Below are 22,323 nucleotides of genomic sequence, written 5' to 3' on the forward strand. Positions count from 1 at the left end.
AACTGAGAGAACAGCTCCTAATCTGTGTGCCTATTCTCTCCCATCTCTGTAGCGATCTTTGTGAGAGTCATCCACACATTCAGTCGGGGCCATTTTGATGAAGAATTAGTAAGGAATAAATTGTTGTTCAGTTGTTTAGTTGTCTGAGTTTTTGTGACCTTGTGGACCATAGCATACCAGGTCCTTAAGTCCTCTACTATCTCTTGAAGTCTGTCTGAACTCATTTTTGTTACTTCCATTGCATTAATTATCCATCCCATCCTCTGCCATCCTCTTTTGCCTTCAGTCTTTTCTAACATCAGGGTCTTTTCCAAAGAACCTTGTCTTCTCATTTTTTGGCCAAAGTGTTTAACCTTCATCCTGAATAATCTGAATGAATTTCTTTAAGTATTGACTGGTTTGATCTTCTTTTTATACAAGAGACTCTAAGAAGTCTTCTCCAGTAGCACAAATCGAAAGCATCAGTTCTGCATTGCTCAGCTGTCTTTCAGCTATCTTTAGGGTACAATTTTTACAGCCATAAATTACTACTGGAAAAACCATAGCTTTGACAAAACATACCTTTGTTGGCAGGGGGATATCTTTACTTTTTGCTGTGTTGCCCAAATTTACCATAGTTTTCCTTACATCTTAATTTCAGTGACTTTTGAACCAAAAAATATAAAGTTTGACACTGCTTCCATTTCTTCTATTTAGTAGGAAGCGAAGGGACCACTTGCCATGATCTTTGTTTTGTTTTGTTTTTTAAATGTTAAGCCTCAAGCCAAGTTTTATACTCTTCATCAAGAAGCTTCTTAATTCTTCTCTTTTTATCATCAGTGGTATTGTCTGTATATTTTAATTCTGGTTTTTAATTTATCTAGCCTGGCATTTTGCATGATATACTCTGCATACAAGTTAAATATTAAGGTGACAATATGTAGCTTTGGTGTACTCCTTTCTTGATTTTTAAATTAGTCAATTATTGCATTTCGTATTTCTCACTCTTGCTTCTCGACCTGCATACAGGTTCCTCAGGAAACCAGTAAGATGATCTGGTACTTTAATTTCTTTTAGGACTTGCCACCTTTTGTGATGATCTAGATTTTAGTGTAGTTAATGAAGCAAAAGTAGATGTTTTTTTCTGAAACTTCCTTGCTTTCTCCATAATCTAGCAAATATTGACAATTTGGTCTCTAGTTTCTCTGCCTCTCTGAAAACCACCTCTGGTAATTCTCAGTTGAATTACTGAAGCCTAGCTTGTAGAATCTTATAATCTTGCTGGTGTGTCAGATGTTTGGTAATTTGAACATTGCCCTTCTTTTAGGATTGAAACATAATAAATTGATCTCTTCCAATCAAGTGATTGCTGTTGAGTTTTCCAAATTTGCTAACATATTGAGTGCAACACTTTAACATCTTTTAGGATTTTAAATGACTCAAGTGGAATTCTATGACTTCTTCTTATTGTTAGCAGTACTCCATTAGGTCTACATGAATTTATTCTCCAGGATGTCTGACTCTAGATCAGTAACTGTAACTACACCATCATAATTATTGATATGTTAAGATCTTTTTATATAGTTCTGCATATTCTGTATACATCACTTCTAATTACTCTCTTCTATTTATTTTGTCTCTACCATTTTTGTCTTTTACTGTGCCCATTTTTTCTGCATGAAATGTTCTCTTGATATCTCTTTTTCAAAAAGATCTCTTTTCTATTTTGTTGTTTTGTTTGCTTTCTCTTTCTTTGCATTGCTCATTTAAGAAAAGTACTTTATCTCTCCTTGCTATTCTCTGGAATTCTGCATTCAGTTGGGTATAACTTTCACTCCCTCCTTTCCCTTTCTTTCTCTTCTTATTCTCATCAGACAGCTGTTTTGCTTGCTTTCTTGCTCTTTTTCTTTGGAATGTTTTTCATTCCTGTCTCCTATACAATACTGTGAACCTCTGCATCATTATGTTCAGTAATGAACTGCATCTTTACTATCTCACAGTTGACCAAAAGGATGTAAGATCCCATTGTGCAAGCTATATTTGTTGATTGTGAAAAAAAAAATGTAACTCTATGGCTGCTTTACAGCAAGATTTCATTCATGATCCCTTGGAAATTGCAACAATATAAATAACCTTGTCCAAAGGTTTTCTAATAATGAACATCAGGGGAGATATAATATAAAACAAGGAAGTGAATATATGTTCACTGAAAGTACTTGCCCCTGTGTTGGGGAAGATCTAGCTTAGAGTCCAGCTAGAGAAGGAATTTCCTGTAAAGAATGAGCTCCCTCAGATGCTTTTTGGGGGATATGAGGGATAGATGACATTATATTGATTTTATTAAACTCAAAGATAATTCAGGACCTGGTAGATCATTCAAAAGATGTTTGGCCCATCTATCTACAAGAAAAAGACCAAATAGCTGAAGAAATTTAATTGCCCAAATTTCAACATGTTTCTGAATGGTTATCACTAAAAGTTTTGTCTAATAAGGTGTGAATCTGTGGTAAGTAATTCAAATGGACAATGAACTGGACCCAGAATTGAACAGATGAAAGAAGATTCCAAACAAGTACCCTTAACTATCAACCTGGCAGAGATTAAGCCTAGCAACTATTCCTGTTGGTACCATGGCCACATCTATTGAAGACACATAAAAATGGTTCTTGTCATCCAAGTCTTTGGCACCATTAAATAGTCCAGCATCAGAAAATGATATAATTTTATCAGTGGAAATGATATTAAAGAAGAAGCATTAACTATATAATTTCCTGCTGTACCCTGAGGACCATGGAATTTCCCATGTGATTTGTGGCTGAATCTATATTTTATCTTTATTTGAATCTGAGTTCCTTGATAGCAAGAACTTTTTTTACTTTGCTATTTCTATCCCCAGAGCTTAGCATAGCTGAGTGACTGCTTAGGATAGGAAACAACCTTATTCCAGATCCCACCCAGGCTTCCCATAACTCTAAAGGACCATTTTAAAAAATAAAAACATTCTACCTGTACTATGGAAATGAGGCTTATAGCATCATTGCCTTCAAAGAGCTAAAGCTAAGTATCACAGAGAGGGGAAATGGAAAAGTACGTAGTATGGATGAACAACATATAATCAATGAGGAATTTCCAGGAACAGGCATAAAGTTATTATGGAATTGTATTACAGAGAAAGTAGGCCAGTCATGTTGTAAGACTGAAAGATGACCACTATCCAATGTGAAGAGAGAATGAGGAAAGTCATGGAATAGACCCTATGACAGACTTTTAGAAGACATGAATTTATGAGTCACATAGATTGGATAGGCCTAGATGGATGGCTGTCTGCATTGTTAATAGATCACAAACTTGTGAAATGTTAAGTTTATGGATTCATTTGAAAGTGCTGAATATAGTTATCTCCATTGCTCCATTTCTCAGAATATCTGCTATATTATCTATGTAGAATATTAGATATATGGAAAAACAGCTATGCAAAGTACAGGCTTCATTTCCCAGCCATATATAACCTTAGCTTAATATGTGTGTTAACAACTTGATTTTTAAATATCCTATAAGATAGGATACATATTTTTTTTAGTTGCATTTCTGGGGCAGCTAGGTAGTGCAGTGGATAGAGCACTAGCCCTGAAGTCAGGAGGACCTTCATTCAAATTCAAATCTAACACTTCCTAGCTTTGTGACCCTGGGCAAGTCACTTAACTCCAATTGCCTCAGCAAAAACAAACAAGCAAATAAATAAAATTGCATTTCTAAGCTACAATAATAAAAATATCATACTAAGATTAAGCGACTTCAAGCTGAGGCTCCATAACTATCATTGAAAGGAGAAATCATTGTGGAGAAAAGGCTCACTTGTCTTACTATCTTCGATACCAGCTTGGTGACCAATCAACTACTGTGATTGAGCAGAGAAGCCCTAAAACCAACCTTAATCTACTGGTTCTACAGCCTAGACTCCACAGCCATAATTCAGGGAAGTAACTACTGTAGAGCAAGGACCATTCAGCCCCACCAATCTCTACTAGTTCTTAGGCAAGCCCAAGGAGTTGCAGTACCAAGGTACTCAGATACACAAGGAAGTATATACTAACTAGGCAAGTCAAACAATTGCTACTATTTCAGCTACCATCCCCCATCAAACCCAAATGAAAATAACTCAGTATCCTAAACCAAAGAACCTTGAGAATAACTGCCCTTTATAATTTGGCCAATAATTTAAGTTAACAGTTGTCCAAATGCCATATTGTCTGGCAGATAAACCCCAAGAATAATAGTATCTCCAGACTAGTGAATCCTGGTTTCAGCTAGCCCTTGAGATTCATTCTGGTCCTGTTTCTGTGAGTGCTATCCCTTGCCTGTGCAAAAACTACAGGAACTGAAAACTCAGATGAAAAACTTTCCTTACCGAAGTCTTTGGCACTGCCAAAATGGTTCCCATAGAAATGAGTGATTATTTGTAGAAATGACATTTGATAAAATTGTTATTATTGCTGTTTCTTTTGTTGCTTTATCTAGATCAATATAAGCTTTCTATCTAAGTAGTTGTCTGCCTCATTAGAATGAATTGTTTGAGAAAAGGCACTAGCCTGCTTTTCTATCTGTGACCTCAGAGCTTAACTAGGTGCTTTGCACAAAACTGCACATTTGCACATAAGTAAACTCTTAATAAATGCTTTTAATTAATTCTGTACATATATGAGATACGGTCAGTTCCAGTTACTACTTTTTAATGAAAAGAATATTGACAAAATAGCTTTCAGAGAGGAATGTGACCAAGATGGCAAAGATTCTGGAAAAGGTTGAAGGGGACATGTCTTTTGAGAAAGAATTGAGGGACCTGGGAATGTTTTCCTGGAATAAGGAAGATTATGAAAGGAGTTACAATAGTAGTCTTTTCACATTTAAAGATCTGTTATGAAGGAGTAAATTTATTCTGTAGTTTTAGAGAACAGAAATAAGATGAATAGGTGGAATATATAGGGAAGCAAATTTCAAATAATTGTAAGGGAAAAACTCCATAATAGGAATGTCATACAGCAGAATAGATTGTGTTGTCACGTGTTAAGCTTCCTATGACTGAATGTGGTTAAGTTCAAGTAGCAGTTGGATGGCTACTGGTGACACTGTGGAAGTCTTCCATTAGTATAATGGGATTGGACTGACTAATAGTAACAACTTTCATTTCTATGCATTGTAGGGATACCCCTTTTAGATTAGGAAAACAAACTCAGCAGTGAAGTGATTCAATGGGTTTTAGAAGCTAGGAAGTAACATTGTAGAAAAAGAAACTGAAAGCCAGACAAGTCTTTCCCAAGGTCATACTGGTACAATTAAAACTCAGAGCTAGATGTCTTTTTAGAGTCCTTTTACCAAATAAGATTCTGTGATTATATCACTCTTGTAGATATTTGTTTAAACTTCTAGATGACATGCATGTCCAAATTATGTATACATTTTGTTACTAAAATTACTCTTTGTCATATTGCACAATCTTAACCCTAATGCTTTTTTAGAATACTTGAGGGCTTGTTATTGAATGTTTCATGTTGATTAAAAAGTATCCCAAAATAGGGTGTTTTTTTGGTTTTGTTTTTAAACAAGCACTTGAAAGATATAATTTAGGTGATTTTTGAATGTTGCTTTTTTTTTTTTAATATAGATTCTTGTAGGGTTTTATGTGAAGGCTAAGATGTAGAGTTGTAAAGTCTGATTAATGTTGAAGAGGGTCAAGCTAATTTTAGTCCAAATATTTTCATTCCAGAAAAATCTCTATTGATATCTTGGTGTAATGGCAGGGTCCAGCTGATGTATTAGTATCCTTAACTGATCATATTATCTTTGTGTTGATAACATACAAAAGCAAAGTAAATCCTGATAAATAAAAATGAATAGGACATGAGCTCAAGTCTTAAGAGAAATGGATGGCAAAATTTATGCCATAAAAATTATAACTAGAGTGATTTCCAAACCTGTATGTGTAGTCTTGACTTTGTCCTGAGTTCCAGGCCAACTATATAAAGGACATTTCCCCACCTGGTTGTACCACTAGCATGTCTAAAAACTAAGTTTGTTATTTTTCTTCCTAAATAAATTTGCTCTTCTAATTAATTATGTATATCAGTGATATCACTATTTTCTTTGTTTTCCTTATTTGAACCATTGGTTTGTCTTTGGTTTTCTTTTATTTTTCATCTTTAACCAAAACTGGACAATTCTATATCTGTAACATTTCTTCTCTGTTTACAATGCTACCATTCTAGTGCATATCATCTATCTGGACCACTATGATAATCTTCTGAGGGATCTTTTCATCTCCACTCTCTTCAAACTCTAAATAACTCAATATAACATACATCTTTAATATTCAGAGATATAATAATGTTAACCCTTTACTCAAAAAAAAAAAAAAAAACCAAAAAAGTTTTGAGTCCTTCATAAATTCTCAATTAAGTTTATATTCTTTAGCTAGCTTTCAAGGCCCATAATAATCATCCTATATTTCTAGCCTTCCCTCAGTTTTTTTTTTCTTTTACATGCCCTGAATTTCCCTATCTTTTTTTGCTTTTACTAATGCTGCTCCTTATGCCTTGAATTTCCTTTTCTTTTTGTATTCTCTTTTACATGACTTAACTCTGTTTATCTTTTGAAAAGGGAATCTAAACCTTTTTTTTTTTTTATCATGAACTTTTTCAGCAAATCTGGTGAAGTCTTTGGACCCCCTTCTTAGAATAATATTTTAAATGTTTTAAATAAAGCACATAGGATAACAAAAGAAACCACTTATTCTGAAATGTATTTGTCAAAGTTATTAGAAAAAAAAATTCACAGACCCTGGGTTGACATCATACTTTAAAGTATAATTAAAATGCTTTTCTCTTTAGGATGCCTTCTTAGATTTTTATTTTAACTCCTCCACCTGTATACCTCATATAGCATTTTCTTAGCAATGCTCAAAAGCATTTAATTATATAATACACATTGTAATTTAGTTATTGTCCCCTGTTAAAATCTTAGCTCAGTACCTCTTCATGGTGTTGAGAGGATCATGGATTCTCCAAAGATTCTGCCAATGGGACAAAAACAATGGTCATCCTCCCTAGCTATAAGTGTTTAAAGTAGGGGCCCGATGATGGAGTGATGAAGTTACACATCTTTGAAGCCTAAGTTAACTATGTGGTCCCTGTTTGGGAGCCAAAATGTGGTGATTTTCTTCTTTTAAATATAATAGTTCTCTCTGCAAGAGAAGGTTTCTCAAAGAGATTTTCTGGAGGCAGCCTTAGTATCGGTTAAGAGTAATAATCACCCAAAATGCAACCAGGTGCTAAAAGTTGAGATCTTTTATTGCCTCCAATATAGCCCGGTTAGTTGAGAGACCTATCTCTCTGCTTGGTTACAAGAGCTCTTGCAGATTGTCCTTTGCTTCTGCCTCTGCTTTCTTCAGCCTCCAGAGCCAAAAAAATTGAATCTGTCTTGCTTCTGAGAGAGCCTTCTCAATCTTCAGCTCGACTCGTAGCTTCTTGCTCTGAAAACTCTTCTGAATGGCCCCTTTGAAGCTCTTTTTATTTGAGAGAGATGAATTGTGGGATGCGAGAGAGAGGGATTATGGGTTTCTCCCATAGTGCTCTCTGGCCCTTAGAGCTTCGAGGTATGAATTCATGAAGTTACAAAGTTTACTTTGTGAATCTCCCATACTTGTGAATTTCAATGAATAAAGGTGTAAACACAAGCATTGTACTAATTAGTTCTACTTAGTACCTTGTTTCAGGTTCTGGCCCACAACATCTTGTTGTAAGATCAGATCAATAATCTGTCAACTCTAATGAGTTAGCAGTTTGTAAAGATTCCAACATCTACTGAAGCACTAGAAAACTCTAAGATCTATTCAGGGACAATGTCTTAACTTAAAATTTTCTCTCTCTCCCAGCACCAATATACATAATAGATGCCTGATGTATATAACTGACATGTCATTTTATTTAATGTTAGTTTCCTTGTGAAAGAGACTCACTTGTTTGCCCACTTCTCATGTAATTATCTCTTGTCAGTGAAGGAGTTCCTTGTAACAGTTAAAAGGATGATACAGAATGTGTTAAAAGTTTGTATCATTTTTTTTTATAGGAGTCAGCATGACTTAAAATAACCTTATTTTTAAAATTGCAGGTCCCGTGGATGAGTACATGTTGCCATTTGAAGAGGAAATTGGCCAGCATCCATCCCTTGAAGATATGCAGGAAGTTGTTGTGCATAAAAAAAAGAGACCTATTTTAAGGGAGTGTTGGCAGAAACATGCTGTAAGTTTCTGAAGCGAAATTGACTTGAAATTTCAATAAAATCATTTTTTTCAAGACTTTTATTTGTGAACACTTATAAGAAAAAGTTATTTTGATACTGTATCATCAGTAATGGAGTACTGGCAACCAAGTGGCTGGAATGGGCCTGTAGAAACTGTAATAGCTTATTACCATATTCTGGTCTTGTCTCTTTAAAACAGAAAAAAAGTGAGTTTCTTTCTTGAATGATTTTTTTTGTTCAGTATTGTGCTTGGGAAGTAGGGACTATACCAAACAGTCCTTAAAGTTCCCTTGCAGAGAGACTTAAATGAGTTTTTATTCTAAAGTATATGGAGTTTAATGGTCAGCCATCTCTGATTTTTATTTTGTGTCTTGCTGAGGTACAGGATCATAAAAGCCTTGTTCTCAAGCTCTGGATCTGGACGAATAAGGGGAGTTTGTTTGCTCTTGACATATTTTTCACAGGTCAGCTTTGGCAACAAAATAAAGTGTTCCTGATCATTTGGTTCCATAGATAGAGCAAATCTTTAGTGGAACTTCTGTGATACAGATTCAGTAAAGTACATTGACTGACAAGTTAAATCTTAGATTATTTTGAAATTAGAAGAATGATGTTATACCAATTTTTTTTCTTTTTTAGGGAATGGCAATGCTCTGTGAAACAATAGAAGAATGTTGGGATCACGATGCAGAAGCCAGGTTATCAGCTGGCTGTGTAGGAGAAAGGATTATTCAAATGCAAAGACTAACAAATATTATCACAACAGAGGACATTGTGACTGTGGTCACTATGGTGACAAATGTTGACTTTCCTCCCAAAGAATCCAGTCTATGATAATTGCATTGCTTGTTCACACTGAGAAACAGGACAGAGAACTAGAGCTGCTAAGCTAATGAGACTGCTTACAGTTTAAAATGTTTTCTGTGTGAAACAGTGGTGAGTCTTTTGGGAATGATGGTAAGGAGTCCTTTTAAAATGTGGATCCAAGAGACTTACTGCATTCCCTACATAGACTTGAAGGACATATGACCAAGAGAAGAGGCAAACTCAATCAAGAAACTTTTCAGATGTAAATGAAGAATGTGGCCCTCCATGGATCATATGGACCTGTCTAATCAAGCATTTAAAAACTGACATCAAATTTCTTAATGTCTGTCAGAAGACACTAATTCCTTAAATGAACTACTGCTATTTTTTTTAAATCAAAAACTTTTCATTTCAGATTTTAAAAAGGGTAACTTGTTTTTATTGCATTTGCTGTTGTGTTTATATCAATGACTATTGTAATGCCAATATGACACAGCTTGTGAATGTTTAGTGTGCTGCTGTTCTGTGTACATAAACAGTCATCAAAGTGGGATACAGTAAAGAGGCTTCCAAGCATTACTTTAACCTCCCTCAACAAGGTATACCTCAGTTCCACGGTTGCTAAATTATGATTGAAAACACTAACAAAATTTGAATAATAAATCAATTCATGTTTTGTAAAGACGTATTACAAATTCACTGTGTTATTTAAATAAAACAAAAGGGTAAGCTATGCTTTGTGCCAACAGGAAGTGGCCATTCCTAAAGCAGTGTTGTAAGCCTTTTCTTGTGCTAGCTCATGTTTTTAAAAAAAGTGCTGTTTTTTGAAATGAAAATCTTAATATCATTTCCCAATCTCCCATACCTTTCTTCTTGTTTTTAGTTTAAAGCTTCTTCTTACCTCCAGTTCCCAAAATAATACATATACTTATTTTACTTAAATACTATTTAGGTTTGCTGTGTCTGAGGAATATTTGAAAATGTAAAGCATGATTTTTTTAAGGTGTTTTTTAAGTGAGCTGTGACACTGGAAAGCTCTTAGTTTTCTTATTAATTTTTTTTAAATAGACTTTCCTATTTATGTATGTACAGTCTTAGTGTATTTTCTTTCATCTAACAGTATGCAGTGCATTCTGTATCACTGTTTCAAGGATCACCTCAGGAAGCTTCATTACCCAGAATTCCTCACTCTCTGCTTTGAGACTTATAACTAGGTACACTTTTACTTGGTGCCATCTTGTCAGAGTAATATATGATGTCTGTGATGTAAAAGATTACCTAGAATAAGTTATACATTTTAGACACAGATTTCAGATATTACTGCTAAAAAAAAATCAGGGATAACAAGCTTATAACTTCAAATATGCAATGAATTTACAGGTAACCAATGTTGATAGGTAGCATGGCCTAACAAAACAAATAAAACAATATTCAAATTATTTTCAAAAATAATTCCAAAATTAACTTAAGGTAATCCATGGCTTATTCTAGCTAAAACAAACAAACAAACCGGGACTGATAATAAATAGGTGCCAAAGTAACTTTTCATAGGAAAATGATTGGGTCCTTCTTCAGCTTATAAATTCAGATATAATGGTTTCTAAAATCTCTAAATCACTAACCAGTGCTAGCCAGTATTATAATTTTATCAGGCCTTTTTAAAATCATGCATTAATTTTATAAAGGAGTTTTTTTTAATGTCACTATCAGGAGCTCACTGTGAATGTGTTATATTCAGATGGTTATTTAAGATCACACAGTATAGTTCATTTTACATATGATATGCACTTAATCTCTGGGAACAATAACAAATTAATTATTTATGAGACTTAGGTTAACATACTCTAAAGCAGGGAGGGGAAGAAGGGTAATAGCAATGTTGTATTTAACATCCCATCCAGAATCATTCTATTTGCTGTTTGTCCTTCTCATCACTTGAGTTTCATTGTAGCTATAAAATGCCCATTTCAATGTTGAATGCATCTGCTTTATGTGTTTTAACAAAGCAAACTGCTTGGGCTCCCTCTTGATTTCTTGATATGAATTTTGTTTTGCTTCCATGTTCTGACAGAAATCAAGAAGGGAACCCATTGAGGAAATTTTGAATACATGATGGAAATGTTTCCACTTTTTAAAGATTTATTTCTACTTTGGTTTTCACTATTTAGCCCTCTTTTTTTTAAAAAAAACAACAACAAAAAACAACCACACAACAACAACAAAAAAAAAAAAACAAACAAAAAACCAAGGGGTATTATGAATGTTTGGCTTATGTAAGCACTAGAGGTAAATTTTTATAAAACTCATTAGCAAAAATATATGTTTTTCTCTTTATGGTAGAAAAGAAACAAACCCTGTTTTTAGAACTCCTGGATATTGTACTTAAATGTAATTAGCCAATTTTATGACTTGTATCCTTTTGAAAACTATGTTGGTAGTAAAATACTTTTATAACTAGTGAAGTAAGAATGCTTCAGTGACCTGTCCTGATTCCTAGTCATGTTAAGACTTTGTTTTGCAGGGCATTTTGTGTTTGGTTTACAGTCAGTATGGAAGAGGGCAAGCTAACAGAAAGAAAGTCTGGGAGCTTGGCCTAGGAATACAGGGAAAAAAAAAAAAAAGGAAGATTGAAGAATGAAAATTATGACCTTTGTTGTAGGGTTTTTTTGTGACCCTGATAACTTTTTTCCTCATGTATATGGTGCTCCTCATGGCTCATCTTGTATTTTGCCTTTCTGATACCAAGTCAGACTTGCTGCTCTAACTTATATTCTTTACCTTGCCCAGATCTCCGAAAGAGGATTGCTGTATGACCAACTGCCATAGGACTGATGGATTAACCAGTGTTTGGCTTTACTGGAAGTCTATGCCCTGCACAGCTCTTGTATGTATTTAGATGCTAGGAAGTTTATAGCATGTGAAGTGTGATTACTATTTGAACGTTTATTACAAGTACCTTATGAATTCCAGAACAGAGACTGTGCCTCATAATTGTTGATCCCTTGAATTTGCACTATCTTTTATGGTGACATTAAAAAAAAAAATCAAGAAAGAAATGGGACTATCTTACTAATTTCTTGGGAATTCAGAAACAAAATCCATTGTGCATGGAATTTTTAAAATGTCACTCATTTTCTAACCCCTGCCACTCCCAACAAAATAATTTCTAAATTTATCCCAAAATGTTGGTAGGGAAATACACTCTGACTAGGTTCATTAGACTATTTAAGAAAAACATTTCACCACTAATTTTTCCACTTCCTTTTTTTTTTTTTTTTTTTAACTTTTTAGCAAATTACTTTCTAGGAACATTTGGTATAATATGCATAAAATTATTAACTGATTCATGGGCAAAATGATACAAGTAGCATCCTTGATTGAACATCATTTACCTCAGATATCCAACCAGCAGTACGTTTTTTATGCAGTCTCGATCCATACACTATTTGTTACCTCTCAAAATATTGGTAAGCAATTATTTGAGCTTTATTCTCTGTATTTCTTGTCAGTGTTTTGGGCACAGGTTGTTGTACTACTGTCAAACTGTACTTGCTATTTTTCTGCAAGTATATAGCAAAAAATACAAAAAAAAAAAAAAAAAAAAAGCCCCACAAAACCCCACCCTGGATAAAAGTGATTGTTAAATATTGTAAAAAAACAAAATGTATGCTATCCCCACTCCACTTCCCCCAAAGTTAAATAAAAATAAGTGACTACTGTATGATTTGCATATGCAGTTTTTTTTTTCCCCTTTTAGCTGTATGTGCTTCTTAGAAGCAGCTTAGATATACTGATAAGTTCTTGGCATTGTATTTCATAAAGATGTTTCAACATTCAGATTTTATAGAGGCAGGTAGGGGGGATTTAAGTGGGGAGAGGTTAATATTTATTTTTCTTCATATTTTCTTTATGTATTCTTTCCCTTAAAAAATACTATTTTTAGCTCAGCTAGCATGATGATTCTTTTTCTCCTAAGATAGAAGCCAATGAATCTGGCATAGGTCAAGTATTCTATTTTAATTCAGAAATAAAAGTGTTACATAGGGATTTTGGCCATCAGAATTGTAATATAAACACTTTGGTCAGAAAAATGCACAAAGACTGGGTACAATTATTTGTGTGGAGGAATCCTATTACCTACTAAACTACTCTACTTTTTAAGCTGTAGGGCAATGAGACTTAAGATATAAAATGTTTTTGTTTGTTTGTTCTGTTGTTGCAATACAAGATGTTACTCTATAGCTTTCAGTTGTCTAAAGGATTAGATTAGGCAGGACTTTAGCATTGTTTGCCTCCCCTCATTTGACAAAGGTTTGCTTAACATCTATTTATTAATAACTTTCCTCACCCTCCGAAATTCCTCAGCATTAAGCAAAATGAAAATTTAGCTATAGGAAGATAGAACTTGAAAGAATTCGCTCATTTCACAGATAAAGGACCCCCATAAGCCTGAGATTTTTCTAGGGCCACAAATGGCTAGTGAGATTCCCGACCAGAATACAGGCCTGCTAATTTGTACACTGCTTTTCACCAATTATTGTCAACCACTAGCATTCTATGTATGTTTTCTAAAATCAGCCAGGCAGGGACCTAAATTTATAGATAATAGTGAATATTAAAAATATTTTAAAAAGTATAAAGGATATTATTTTTGTTGTTGTTTTTTTACCTTTTTCTTTGATTTCACTTGCTTGATTTTACTGTAGAAACAATAAGGACCATGAGATCTTGTGTTCTCTAAATGGCAACTATGGAATGTAGGTTATTCTCAAAATTTTTATATTGATATAAAAGGAGGCAAATGAGTCAAAAGCTATTGATCTTCTCTCATTCACCTTTTTTGAATGTTAACCTTGCTTCCCCAATTTTCTGAAATTCCTATTCTTTGGGTACTTTGAAACTTGTCCTTAACATCACCCAGACTGTTTACTATTTAAAAACAAAATTAAACCTTTTGCAATGAATAGCCCAAAAGACTGTCCATTTTGCCTGTCAAAATTTTACAAATTTCAAATAATTTTGTGTAGCAACTTTCTCTGATCATTAGTATCAAATGAAGTAAAAAATGAGGAGAATACATATGATGCTTGCCAAAAAGCGTTTGCTGCAGTCATAGAGAAAATCACCAACTCTTATGGAGATTTCCTAAAGATTGTGAAGTGTTCTGGATATGCTCCTGGTTTGTAGCTGAAATCAAAATTACTGCATCAAATCCCAACCTAAGAAAATTCATAATCATGAAGAGATTTACTCCACAACTTATAGAGGAAAAAACCAAGCGAATAAAGAATGCCTATTCATATTAAAATATGCAGTTGGATGACATATTCTTTAGTATATATGGATGACATATTCTTTAGTATATATGTATTTGGATATGCTTTTGCAGGTAGTCATATTTGCTTCCCATGTTTAATCAAGAAGAAAGTGGATAAATTTAGTTAGTAAACTATTAAAAAAATTTTTAAAAATTATTCCAAACTTCTCCCTGAAAAAAAAAAAAATGCCTGTTTTCAATTTTCTGGTGATATTGTATAACTTAAATCATACAACTTGAGTATCCAAAAAAACTGCTGCTGCTTTAATCTGAAACACAATGGACATATAAACACAGTGATGTGAGCAGGCTGCACAATACATTATAGAAAAGAAATTCTATTGAAGACTGGTATAAAGGATGATTAAAGAAATGATTAGAGGCAGCTAAGATGGCATAGTGGTTTGAGCACTGGTCCTGGAGTCAGGAGGACCTGAGTTCAAATCTGGTCTCAGATACTTCATAGCTGTGTGACCCTATGCAAGTCACTTAACCCCAATTGTCATATACACATGTACAAAAAAGAACAACAAAAAAAAGTATAGGCTTGTTATGGTGAGAGTGAATGATAACCACTGGGTGGTGCATGTGTTCTTTGGAATCCTGAGATGTTAGAACTTAAGACAGACCCTTGCATGCTGGGTATATGTCTCAGAAGACATGATGACAATACAATCTTGTCTTTTTTTTTTTTTTTAAATGATAGTATTTATTTAGATGTTCAAGGAAGTCAGACTTCTCTTTCTTTCTTTTCTGTAATCTTTAATGCAGGAATTGAATCATACACATAATACCGATTCATGGATTGTCCAATTTGCAATTCAAGGCCATGTGCACATTTTATTTGATTTTAATCCAACTCCTCTAAGTTCTAAGAAGTGATAGCAATGAGAAGTAACTATATAAATGCAGAATAAAACAGCACATGGATGCAAATATTTCTGACTGAAAAGTCTGTTTTATCCAACTGAAAGATTTCTAGGGGTGAGAAATTAAATAAATTAGCTATTTGAACATACACAATGTATTAAAAAATCAGTTTTTTCCATTGTTCTTAATAGCTCATTTTCAATTTATTAATTACTGCATATGATGAAAGTGAACTTCAGTGAATTATTTTTAATAAAGCATTATTTTCAGTATAAAAATCTTTCTTCTCTGTGGTCTTGAATATTTATTGAAAAGGACAGACCAGCTTAAATTCCTGACATATTAGATATGATATGAAATTGATGATTTTCATAGTTGGTTTTTAACTTTTTTAGTCTAGAAATACTATTTTGTTGATTAAATGTGTATATGAATTATTGTACCTTATTTCACAGGAACAAAGAGAGAAAATTGAAGGTATGTTATGTCAGTAAAGATTTTCAGTTCATAGAAAGGGAGTGCCACTTAAAGATAATCCAAAAAAAAAAGTATGACACTTTAAAGGGTTAACAAAATAGTGCATCTATCTAATGATCATTAGCATATTGTAAAATACAAAATATATTTTTGACTAACTTAAAATCTCACATGTTCTCCCAGTACCTTTTGGAGCAATTTGAATTCAGAACATGCTATATATACCAAAGCATCAGAAAGAATGTGGGTTCAAATTCCACCACTGACAGACACCTACCAGCTTACAAGCCATGGGCAAGACAATCCTCTCATTTACAGTGTATTAAAGAATTGTTCTGGAAACTACTAAACTTAACAGATCTAAATTATCATCTCTAATTCTGCTGTTAAGTCACTGAAGCACAATATGGAAAGTTCAATATTTCAGAAAACTGCCTTCATATTACTGGGGTGGTTGTGAACATAAAATGAGATTTTATTTGTACAAAACACTTAGCATAGTGCCTGGCAAAAGGCAATCTCTCTTTTCTCCTCCCTTATTTAGAAACATGAATGGCTCCTAAGGAAGCTATCTTCCATCATCATTCTCCACTTGAGGTTAAGAAAAAAAGATAGAAACATTGTGTGTGAATGACATAACACAAAGGCAGCTTAGCAGAATTATTACTAAATGCCAGAAATTAGTTCCACTATTAGGAGAACTATGTATAGTGACACAAGTAAAGGGGGAAAAAAAAATTATCTTGTGGTTAATTTTAGTTTTCTAGTTTAGTTTAGTTTAGTTTAGTTTTCTACTTATAAAATATATGGAAAATCAAGACAGTAAGATTTGATAAAATGATTAAATTTTATTCTTTGTAACTAAAAACATGTTCCTTAAGTGAACATAAACATTGTACCAAGTCAAACAGAATCACAAACATTTTGAACAACAAAAATCATATATAGCAGACAAAATTCAAAAGTTCAGTAAGTCAAATGCATAAAAATGACTTTTGAACTAAGAAACTCAAATTTCTATTCTCTTTTATATTTTTAAAAAAGGCTTACTAAATTAAAGACTACACATAGAATGCATCTTATAGAAAATGTCCTATCATATAAGAAATTTTACAAGTCATAATGCTTTATTAAAACTTTTACAATGTTGAGATCTCTCAGCTTTAAAGGCAACATAATTTGATTTATTCAGATACCTAAATTGTTGGTCAGATTTACAACCAGCTCAGTGAAGAAGCTGCCCACTGCCTAACATCTGTAGGGCAGTTTGGGTACTTTTGAAGAGCATCCATAATTTGATTATTGTCCAAAAGCAATTTCACCAGTTGGTATTCTCTCTGTGTATTTACTGATGTTCTCTCCATCACTTTTACTAATTCTAGTTGCTGTAAGTGTTCAAATGCCTAAAGGAAGAGAAATATTTCAAGTTAAACAGACAAATCAAAATTAATCAGCAAACATTGCTACTTTCTGGTTCTATGGGTAATACAATTTGCTTGATATCTTGACTCGAGAATATCTCTAGAATTAAAGAGGCTTGTTATTAACTTTTGTACTTATTTGTACTGCATGACAAAAATCTCATGTGTTATCTCTTATCAAAAAGGAAATTATTAATCAGTTACTAATATCCAATAAATTCTATTTACTCATACTGAAATGTTTCATCTATAACTAGAATAATAAATATTAAAGGATAGTGGCAAAGAGTTTTATTAGTTTGCTTTTTTTGGAAAGAGAGGTTTGTGAGATAAAAGTGGACTAGTGGCATACCAGGCCTAGTCTATATAATTCCTAGGGATAAGAATAATTTCATTTAATGGAGGACTGGAAGGAATAATTTTTCATCTATCTCCTTCAAACAAGTTCTCCATTTTGCCAGAGGATGAGCTGGGAAAAAAACTGAGGGAACTAGTAAAGTACATGCTTATGTGTTTAAGATAGCCACTCCCTCTCTTTTTGCCTAACTTTAGCCTTCGGCCTCAAGAGTCCCACATATCCTCTTTGTGTTTTCATACATTTGTTATTCTACATAAAAATATTTTATAATATATTTCTTACAATCTGATATCTTGGAATTCATCCTTATGTCTTTTATTATTTTGTATTTGTTTAGAATCAATCAGTAAGCATTTATTCAGTAACAAATGTTTTTGTAAATACTGTGAAATTCTGGAGCTATAATGCCAAAATACTTGAAAAGTTTCTGACTATATACTACTGCAAAAGACAAATGTACACATATAAGTATATCTCACACACACACACACACACACACCCCTTTTACTTAAGAAATCTATTATGTCAACATAAATGTCAAAAACAATCAACACTCTCCTGCTTGCTCTTCTCTCAACTTTTACACTTTAACTTAGGGTTTTTTTGGTAGATACACTGTATATAACATTATTTTATTTATTTATTTGACTATTTCATTTTTATTTGCATTCACATATCTGGGCATAGAATAAGCATATAACAAATGTTTGGTGAATTGAATTAGTAAATAAATCATAGGAAGTAGCCTAAGGCTTAACACGGAAGTTAAATCAATTGCCATGGGACATTTAATTTAAGGCAAAGTGGGGAAAAATTAAAAGCAGGTCCAGTGAAGAGCAACTAAGTACAACCATAGAAAAGAAAAAAAAGACATGAGAATGAATGTTCAAACTCCTGGCTGAGACTTAGAGGGAATTACTCAAAAGTTTTAACATTGTTTTAAAGCAATATTGGTGAGATAATGAAGTTTAACACATTTTACTTGCTACCCTAATCTAAAAACTTCTTAGTAGTGACCTGAGAGCACTTGGCACTTATCTTTTGAATGAAACTCAATTTACATGTAATTCCCATTTTGCCTTGCTACTCTCTCAAGAGAGCTGTACATTGCTGGCCCAGGAGAGAAAAAAATAACCCAAAAGTTTTCAACCTAAGCTATATGTATAAGTATGTTAATACTACATCTTAATGAATTTTCTTCCCTAACTGACTTCTTAAATTAGCTGCTAAAAATGAGAAAAATGGTCTTGAATTAGAAGAGAAGGAACCTGATAGTTTATACCAAAGACTAAATTCCATGACTGTATGTACCTACAATTAGACAGCAGAGGGCAGCATACCTCCACAAAAGAAAATGATTTACATGATTTTATTACAGTTATACAATAGTTTCACTTTTGCTTGTCTAAAAGAAATTTTCTAGTGATTATTTCACGCAAAGGATTTTTATTTCAACAAACCTCATGTGAAAAAGTTCTCTCTTAGCACACATTTTTGTAGAAAATTGAACAAAAACAAATCTTACCTTCATAACAACAGGTTTTTCAAAATTATAAACTGAATGGGCCTTCCTTTGGATAAACTTCTGAAATTCTGCAATAAAATAAATGAGGTTTTTAGGTATGCTTGGGGTACCAAAACAAAAAACAAAAACTGAAAAGTCCTAACAAATTACCAAAATATCTTACCATTATATACCATTTGAAAATTAAAAGGTTCATCCTGATAAATGTCATTTAAATGTTTCATTGCTATAAGAAGACAGATTTCTAACACTGAAAGACCTGAAATGAAAAAGAAGCAAAATTTAAGTTGTTATTCAATCATGTTCAAAGCTTCATTATTTCATGGACCATAGCATTTCAATATTGTCCAATGGGGTTTTCTTGGCAAAGAAACTGGACTGAGTGTATTCAGAAGACAGAAATAAGCACTATGCTATTACTGTCCAAATTCATATAAAAGATATAATTAATAGATAATACAGAGCTAGAAGAACTTTCAAGGCCATCTAGTCCAATTCCCTTTACAGATGAAGAAAATTAAAAGTACCTGCACCTAAAGGTCATACAGATAAACTTTCAGAGATGTGATTTGGTTTGATCACAGAAGTCTTGCTCCACACATCCAATGTATTTTCCATTGATGATAAAAGTAGTTTCTATAAGACCATTAAACCTACTCATTTCTTTATAAGTAAACTAAATAAAATGAGTAAAGAAAGCTTTAAATTGCATTCATTAAAGAGGCCTTCACTCTGAGTTTATAAACTGAAATATAATTTCATATCACAAGCACAAAAAAATTAGCTATCTTACCATGTACAATATTTGCTTTAGAGTCCATACTACACAAATGGTTTGCTTCTATCAGGTCTGTTGGGATAATAAATGGACGAGATGATGTTATGTGACTTAAAGCAAGCATCTAAGGGAAAAAATGGGAATTAGAAAAAACAAATTACTTAGTGTGGAACTTTCTTATTTTGGAGCCTTATTCCTAATGAAAGATTAAAAATGAATGGCTAGGATAACTATTCTCAGATTTCATTCCCTAGCAAAGTGTTTCTAACCATAGGTGATTTTTAAAAAGATACTAAAAAACAAGAGTTGCTTATGAAGTCTAAAACCACTTAATTTATGTATTTTCCTAAAACACAAGTACATTTTAACCAAGGGCTTTGGAAGAGGTCAACAGAAGAAGAAACAGAAGACAACTAAGCAAAGATTTTGTTTCCAGCTTCAAAATACCTCACAGAAACTTGAAGTTCCTATTTGTGGACTGAAGTCCATACAAATTCTATTTCTCTACTTTGAGTTTTGTGTATGTAAGAACTCATTTACTTATTTGAAAACTGTTTACTAATCATCTCCGTAAAGGTGCTGTGCCATGGGAGCTATGAAGCCTATAAAAATGAAATAGTTCTTGCCCTTATGAAAAACTTAAATCTATTAGTAAAAATAAATTACACAACAACTATAAATCAAAACAGAATGTGGCAAAATTTCAGAGTGTTACAAAATTTGTGAGCTGGGGCAGGCACAGTGGACAGAGCACTAACCTGGGAGTCAGCAGGACCAGAGTTCAAATTTAGCCTCAGACATTTGATACTAGCAGTGTGATTTTTTAAAATAGCTTTTTATTTACAAGTTATATGCATGGGTAATTTTACAGCATTAATTGCCAAACCTTTTGTTCCAATTTATCCCCTCTCCCCCCCCCCCCCACCCCAGATGGCAGGTTGAGCAATACACGTTAAATATGTTAAAGTAGAAATTAAATACAATACTAGTATACATGTCCAAACAATTATTTTACTGTACAAAAAGAATCGGACTTTGAGATATTGTACAATTAGTCTGTGAAGGAAATCAAAAATTCAGGCAGATAAAAATATAGGGATTGGGAATTCAATGTAATGGTTCACAGTCATCTCCCAGAGTTCTTTTGCTGGGTGTAGCTGGTTCAATTCATTACTGCTCTATTGGAACTGATTTGGTTCATCTCATTGTCAAAGAAGTCCATGTCCATCAGAATTGAGCACCATATAGTACTTTTGTTGAAATATAGAATCTTCTGGTCCTGCTCATTTCACTCAACATCAGTTCATGTATGTCTCGCCAGATCTTTCTGAAATCATCCTGCTGGTCATTTCTTACAGAACAATAATATTCCATAATATTCATATACCACAATTTATTTAGCCATTCTCCAATTGATGGGCATCCACTCAGTTTCCAGTTATTGGCCACTACAAACATTCTTGCACATACAGGTCCCTTTCTCTTCTTTAAAATCTCTTTGAGATATAAGCCCAGTAGTAACATTGCTGGGTCAAAAGATTTGCACAGTTTGAAGACTTTTTGAGCATAGTTCCAAACTGCTCTCCAGAATGGCTGAATGTATTTACAATTCCAACAACGATGTATCAGAGTCCCTGTCCATCCATTATTATGGACATCCCCTCCAACATTAGCAGTGTGATTCTGAGCAAATGCCTCACTCCACCCTCCAAAAAGTTCACCATTCGTTATTTTTTTGTTGTTGTTTTAATAGCTTGGTTTTTGGCTGATAGTTCCCCACCTCCACCCCCAATTCCTTTTCCATAGTTTTCAACAATTTGTCCCAATTATTGGTTTCTTCTCTGTTGCCTACAAACACCACTCTTCCCCCTAGCCTTAAAAAAAAGCAAAAACAAAAACAAGAATCCTTGGGTACCACTGTCTTATATCTCTTCCTTTTTTTCTCCCCAGCCAAATTCCTAGAAAAAACTCATCTCTACTCTCATTTCACGTTCTTTTTCAAACCCTTGCATTTCTGGCTTTTGACCTCAATCACTCAACTGAAATTTGTTCTCCCTAAACTGAAAAAATTAATATAGTCTTTCCTCATTTTCATCTTTTTAAACCTCTGCAGTATGTAACATAACCCTCTCAATTTTCTTTCCTCTCTGGGTTATTTTGACAATGTTTTCTTGATTTTCTTATCTGTATGACAACTTCTCATTCAACTGTGTTGGATCACCCATATCCCATCTAAGTATCAGATAAAATACCCCAAAGCCCTGTCTTAAACCCTTTTCTCTTCTATCTTTACTTTTTCTTGAAATCATCAATCCCTTGGGTTAAATTATCTTCTCTATGATGATGGCTCAGATATACAGAGATACAGCCTTTATCTCCTTCTTGAGCTTCATCTATCTTTTGCATATTTTGAACATAAGCATATAATCTGTAGCTCACATTTAAAAAATCCAGATCAGAACCTCTCTCCATTGTCTCACTCCATTATCTCACCCT

The 22,323-nt window shown here is 33.5% G+C and overlaps 2 protein-coding genes across 6 annotated transcripts in view; one reads left to right on the forward strand and one right to left on the reverse strand.

Annotated features, from left to right (window-relative positions):
• ACVR2A (activin A receptor type 2A) overlaps positions 1–12,802 on the forward strand; it is a 134,442-nt gene extending 121,640 nt beyond the window's left edge. For both annotated transcript variants that reach the window (XM_051985830.1, XM_051985829.1), the window contains exons 10-11: positions 8,143–8,273; positions 8,914–12,802. In XM_051985830.1, coding sequence (XP_051841790.1) covers positions 8,143–8,273; positions 8,914–9,108 — 326 coding nt within the window. In that variant the 3' untranslated portion in view covers positions 9,109–12,802. The remainder of the gene's footprint in view (positions 1–8,142; positions 8,274–8,913) is intronic.
• Positions 12,803–16,573: 3,771 nt separating this feature from the next.
• ORC4 (origin recognition complex subunit 4) overlaps positions 16,574–22,323 on the reverse strand; it is a 78,704-nt gene continuing 72,954 nt past the window's right edge. For all 4 annotated transcript variants that reach the window (XM_051985832.1, XM_051985831.1, XM_051985833.1 and 1 more), the window contains 4 exons: positions 19,843–19,951; positions 19,213–19,308; positions 19,050–19,117; positions 16,574–17,148 (listed from right to left, as the gene is read on the reverse strand). In XM_051985832.1, the coding sequence (XP_051841792.1) occupies positions 16,960–17,148; positions 19,050–19,117; positions 19,213–19,308; positions 19,843–19,951 (462 nt within the window). In that variant the 3' untranslated portion in view covers positions 16,574–16,959. The remainder of the gene's footprint in view (positions 17,149–19,049; positions 19,118–19,212; positions 19,309–19,842; positions 19,952–22,323) is intronic.

Source organism: Antechinus flavipes, chromosome 3 (genome assembly GCF_016432865.1).
Source record: "Antechinus flavipes isolate AdamAnt ecotype Samford, QLD, Australia chromosome 3, AdamAnt_v2, whole genome shotgun sequence".
NCBI lineage: Eukaryota > Metazoa > Chordata > Mammalia > Dasyuromorphia > Dasyuridae > Antechinus > Antechinus flavipes.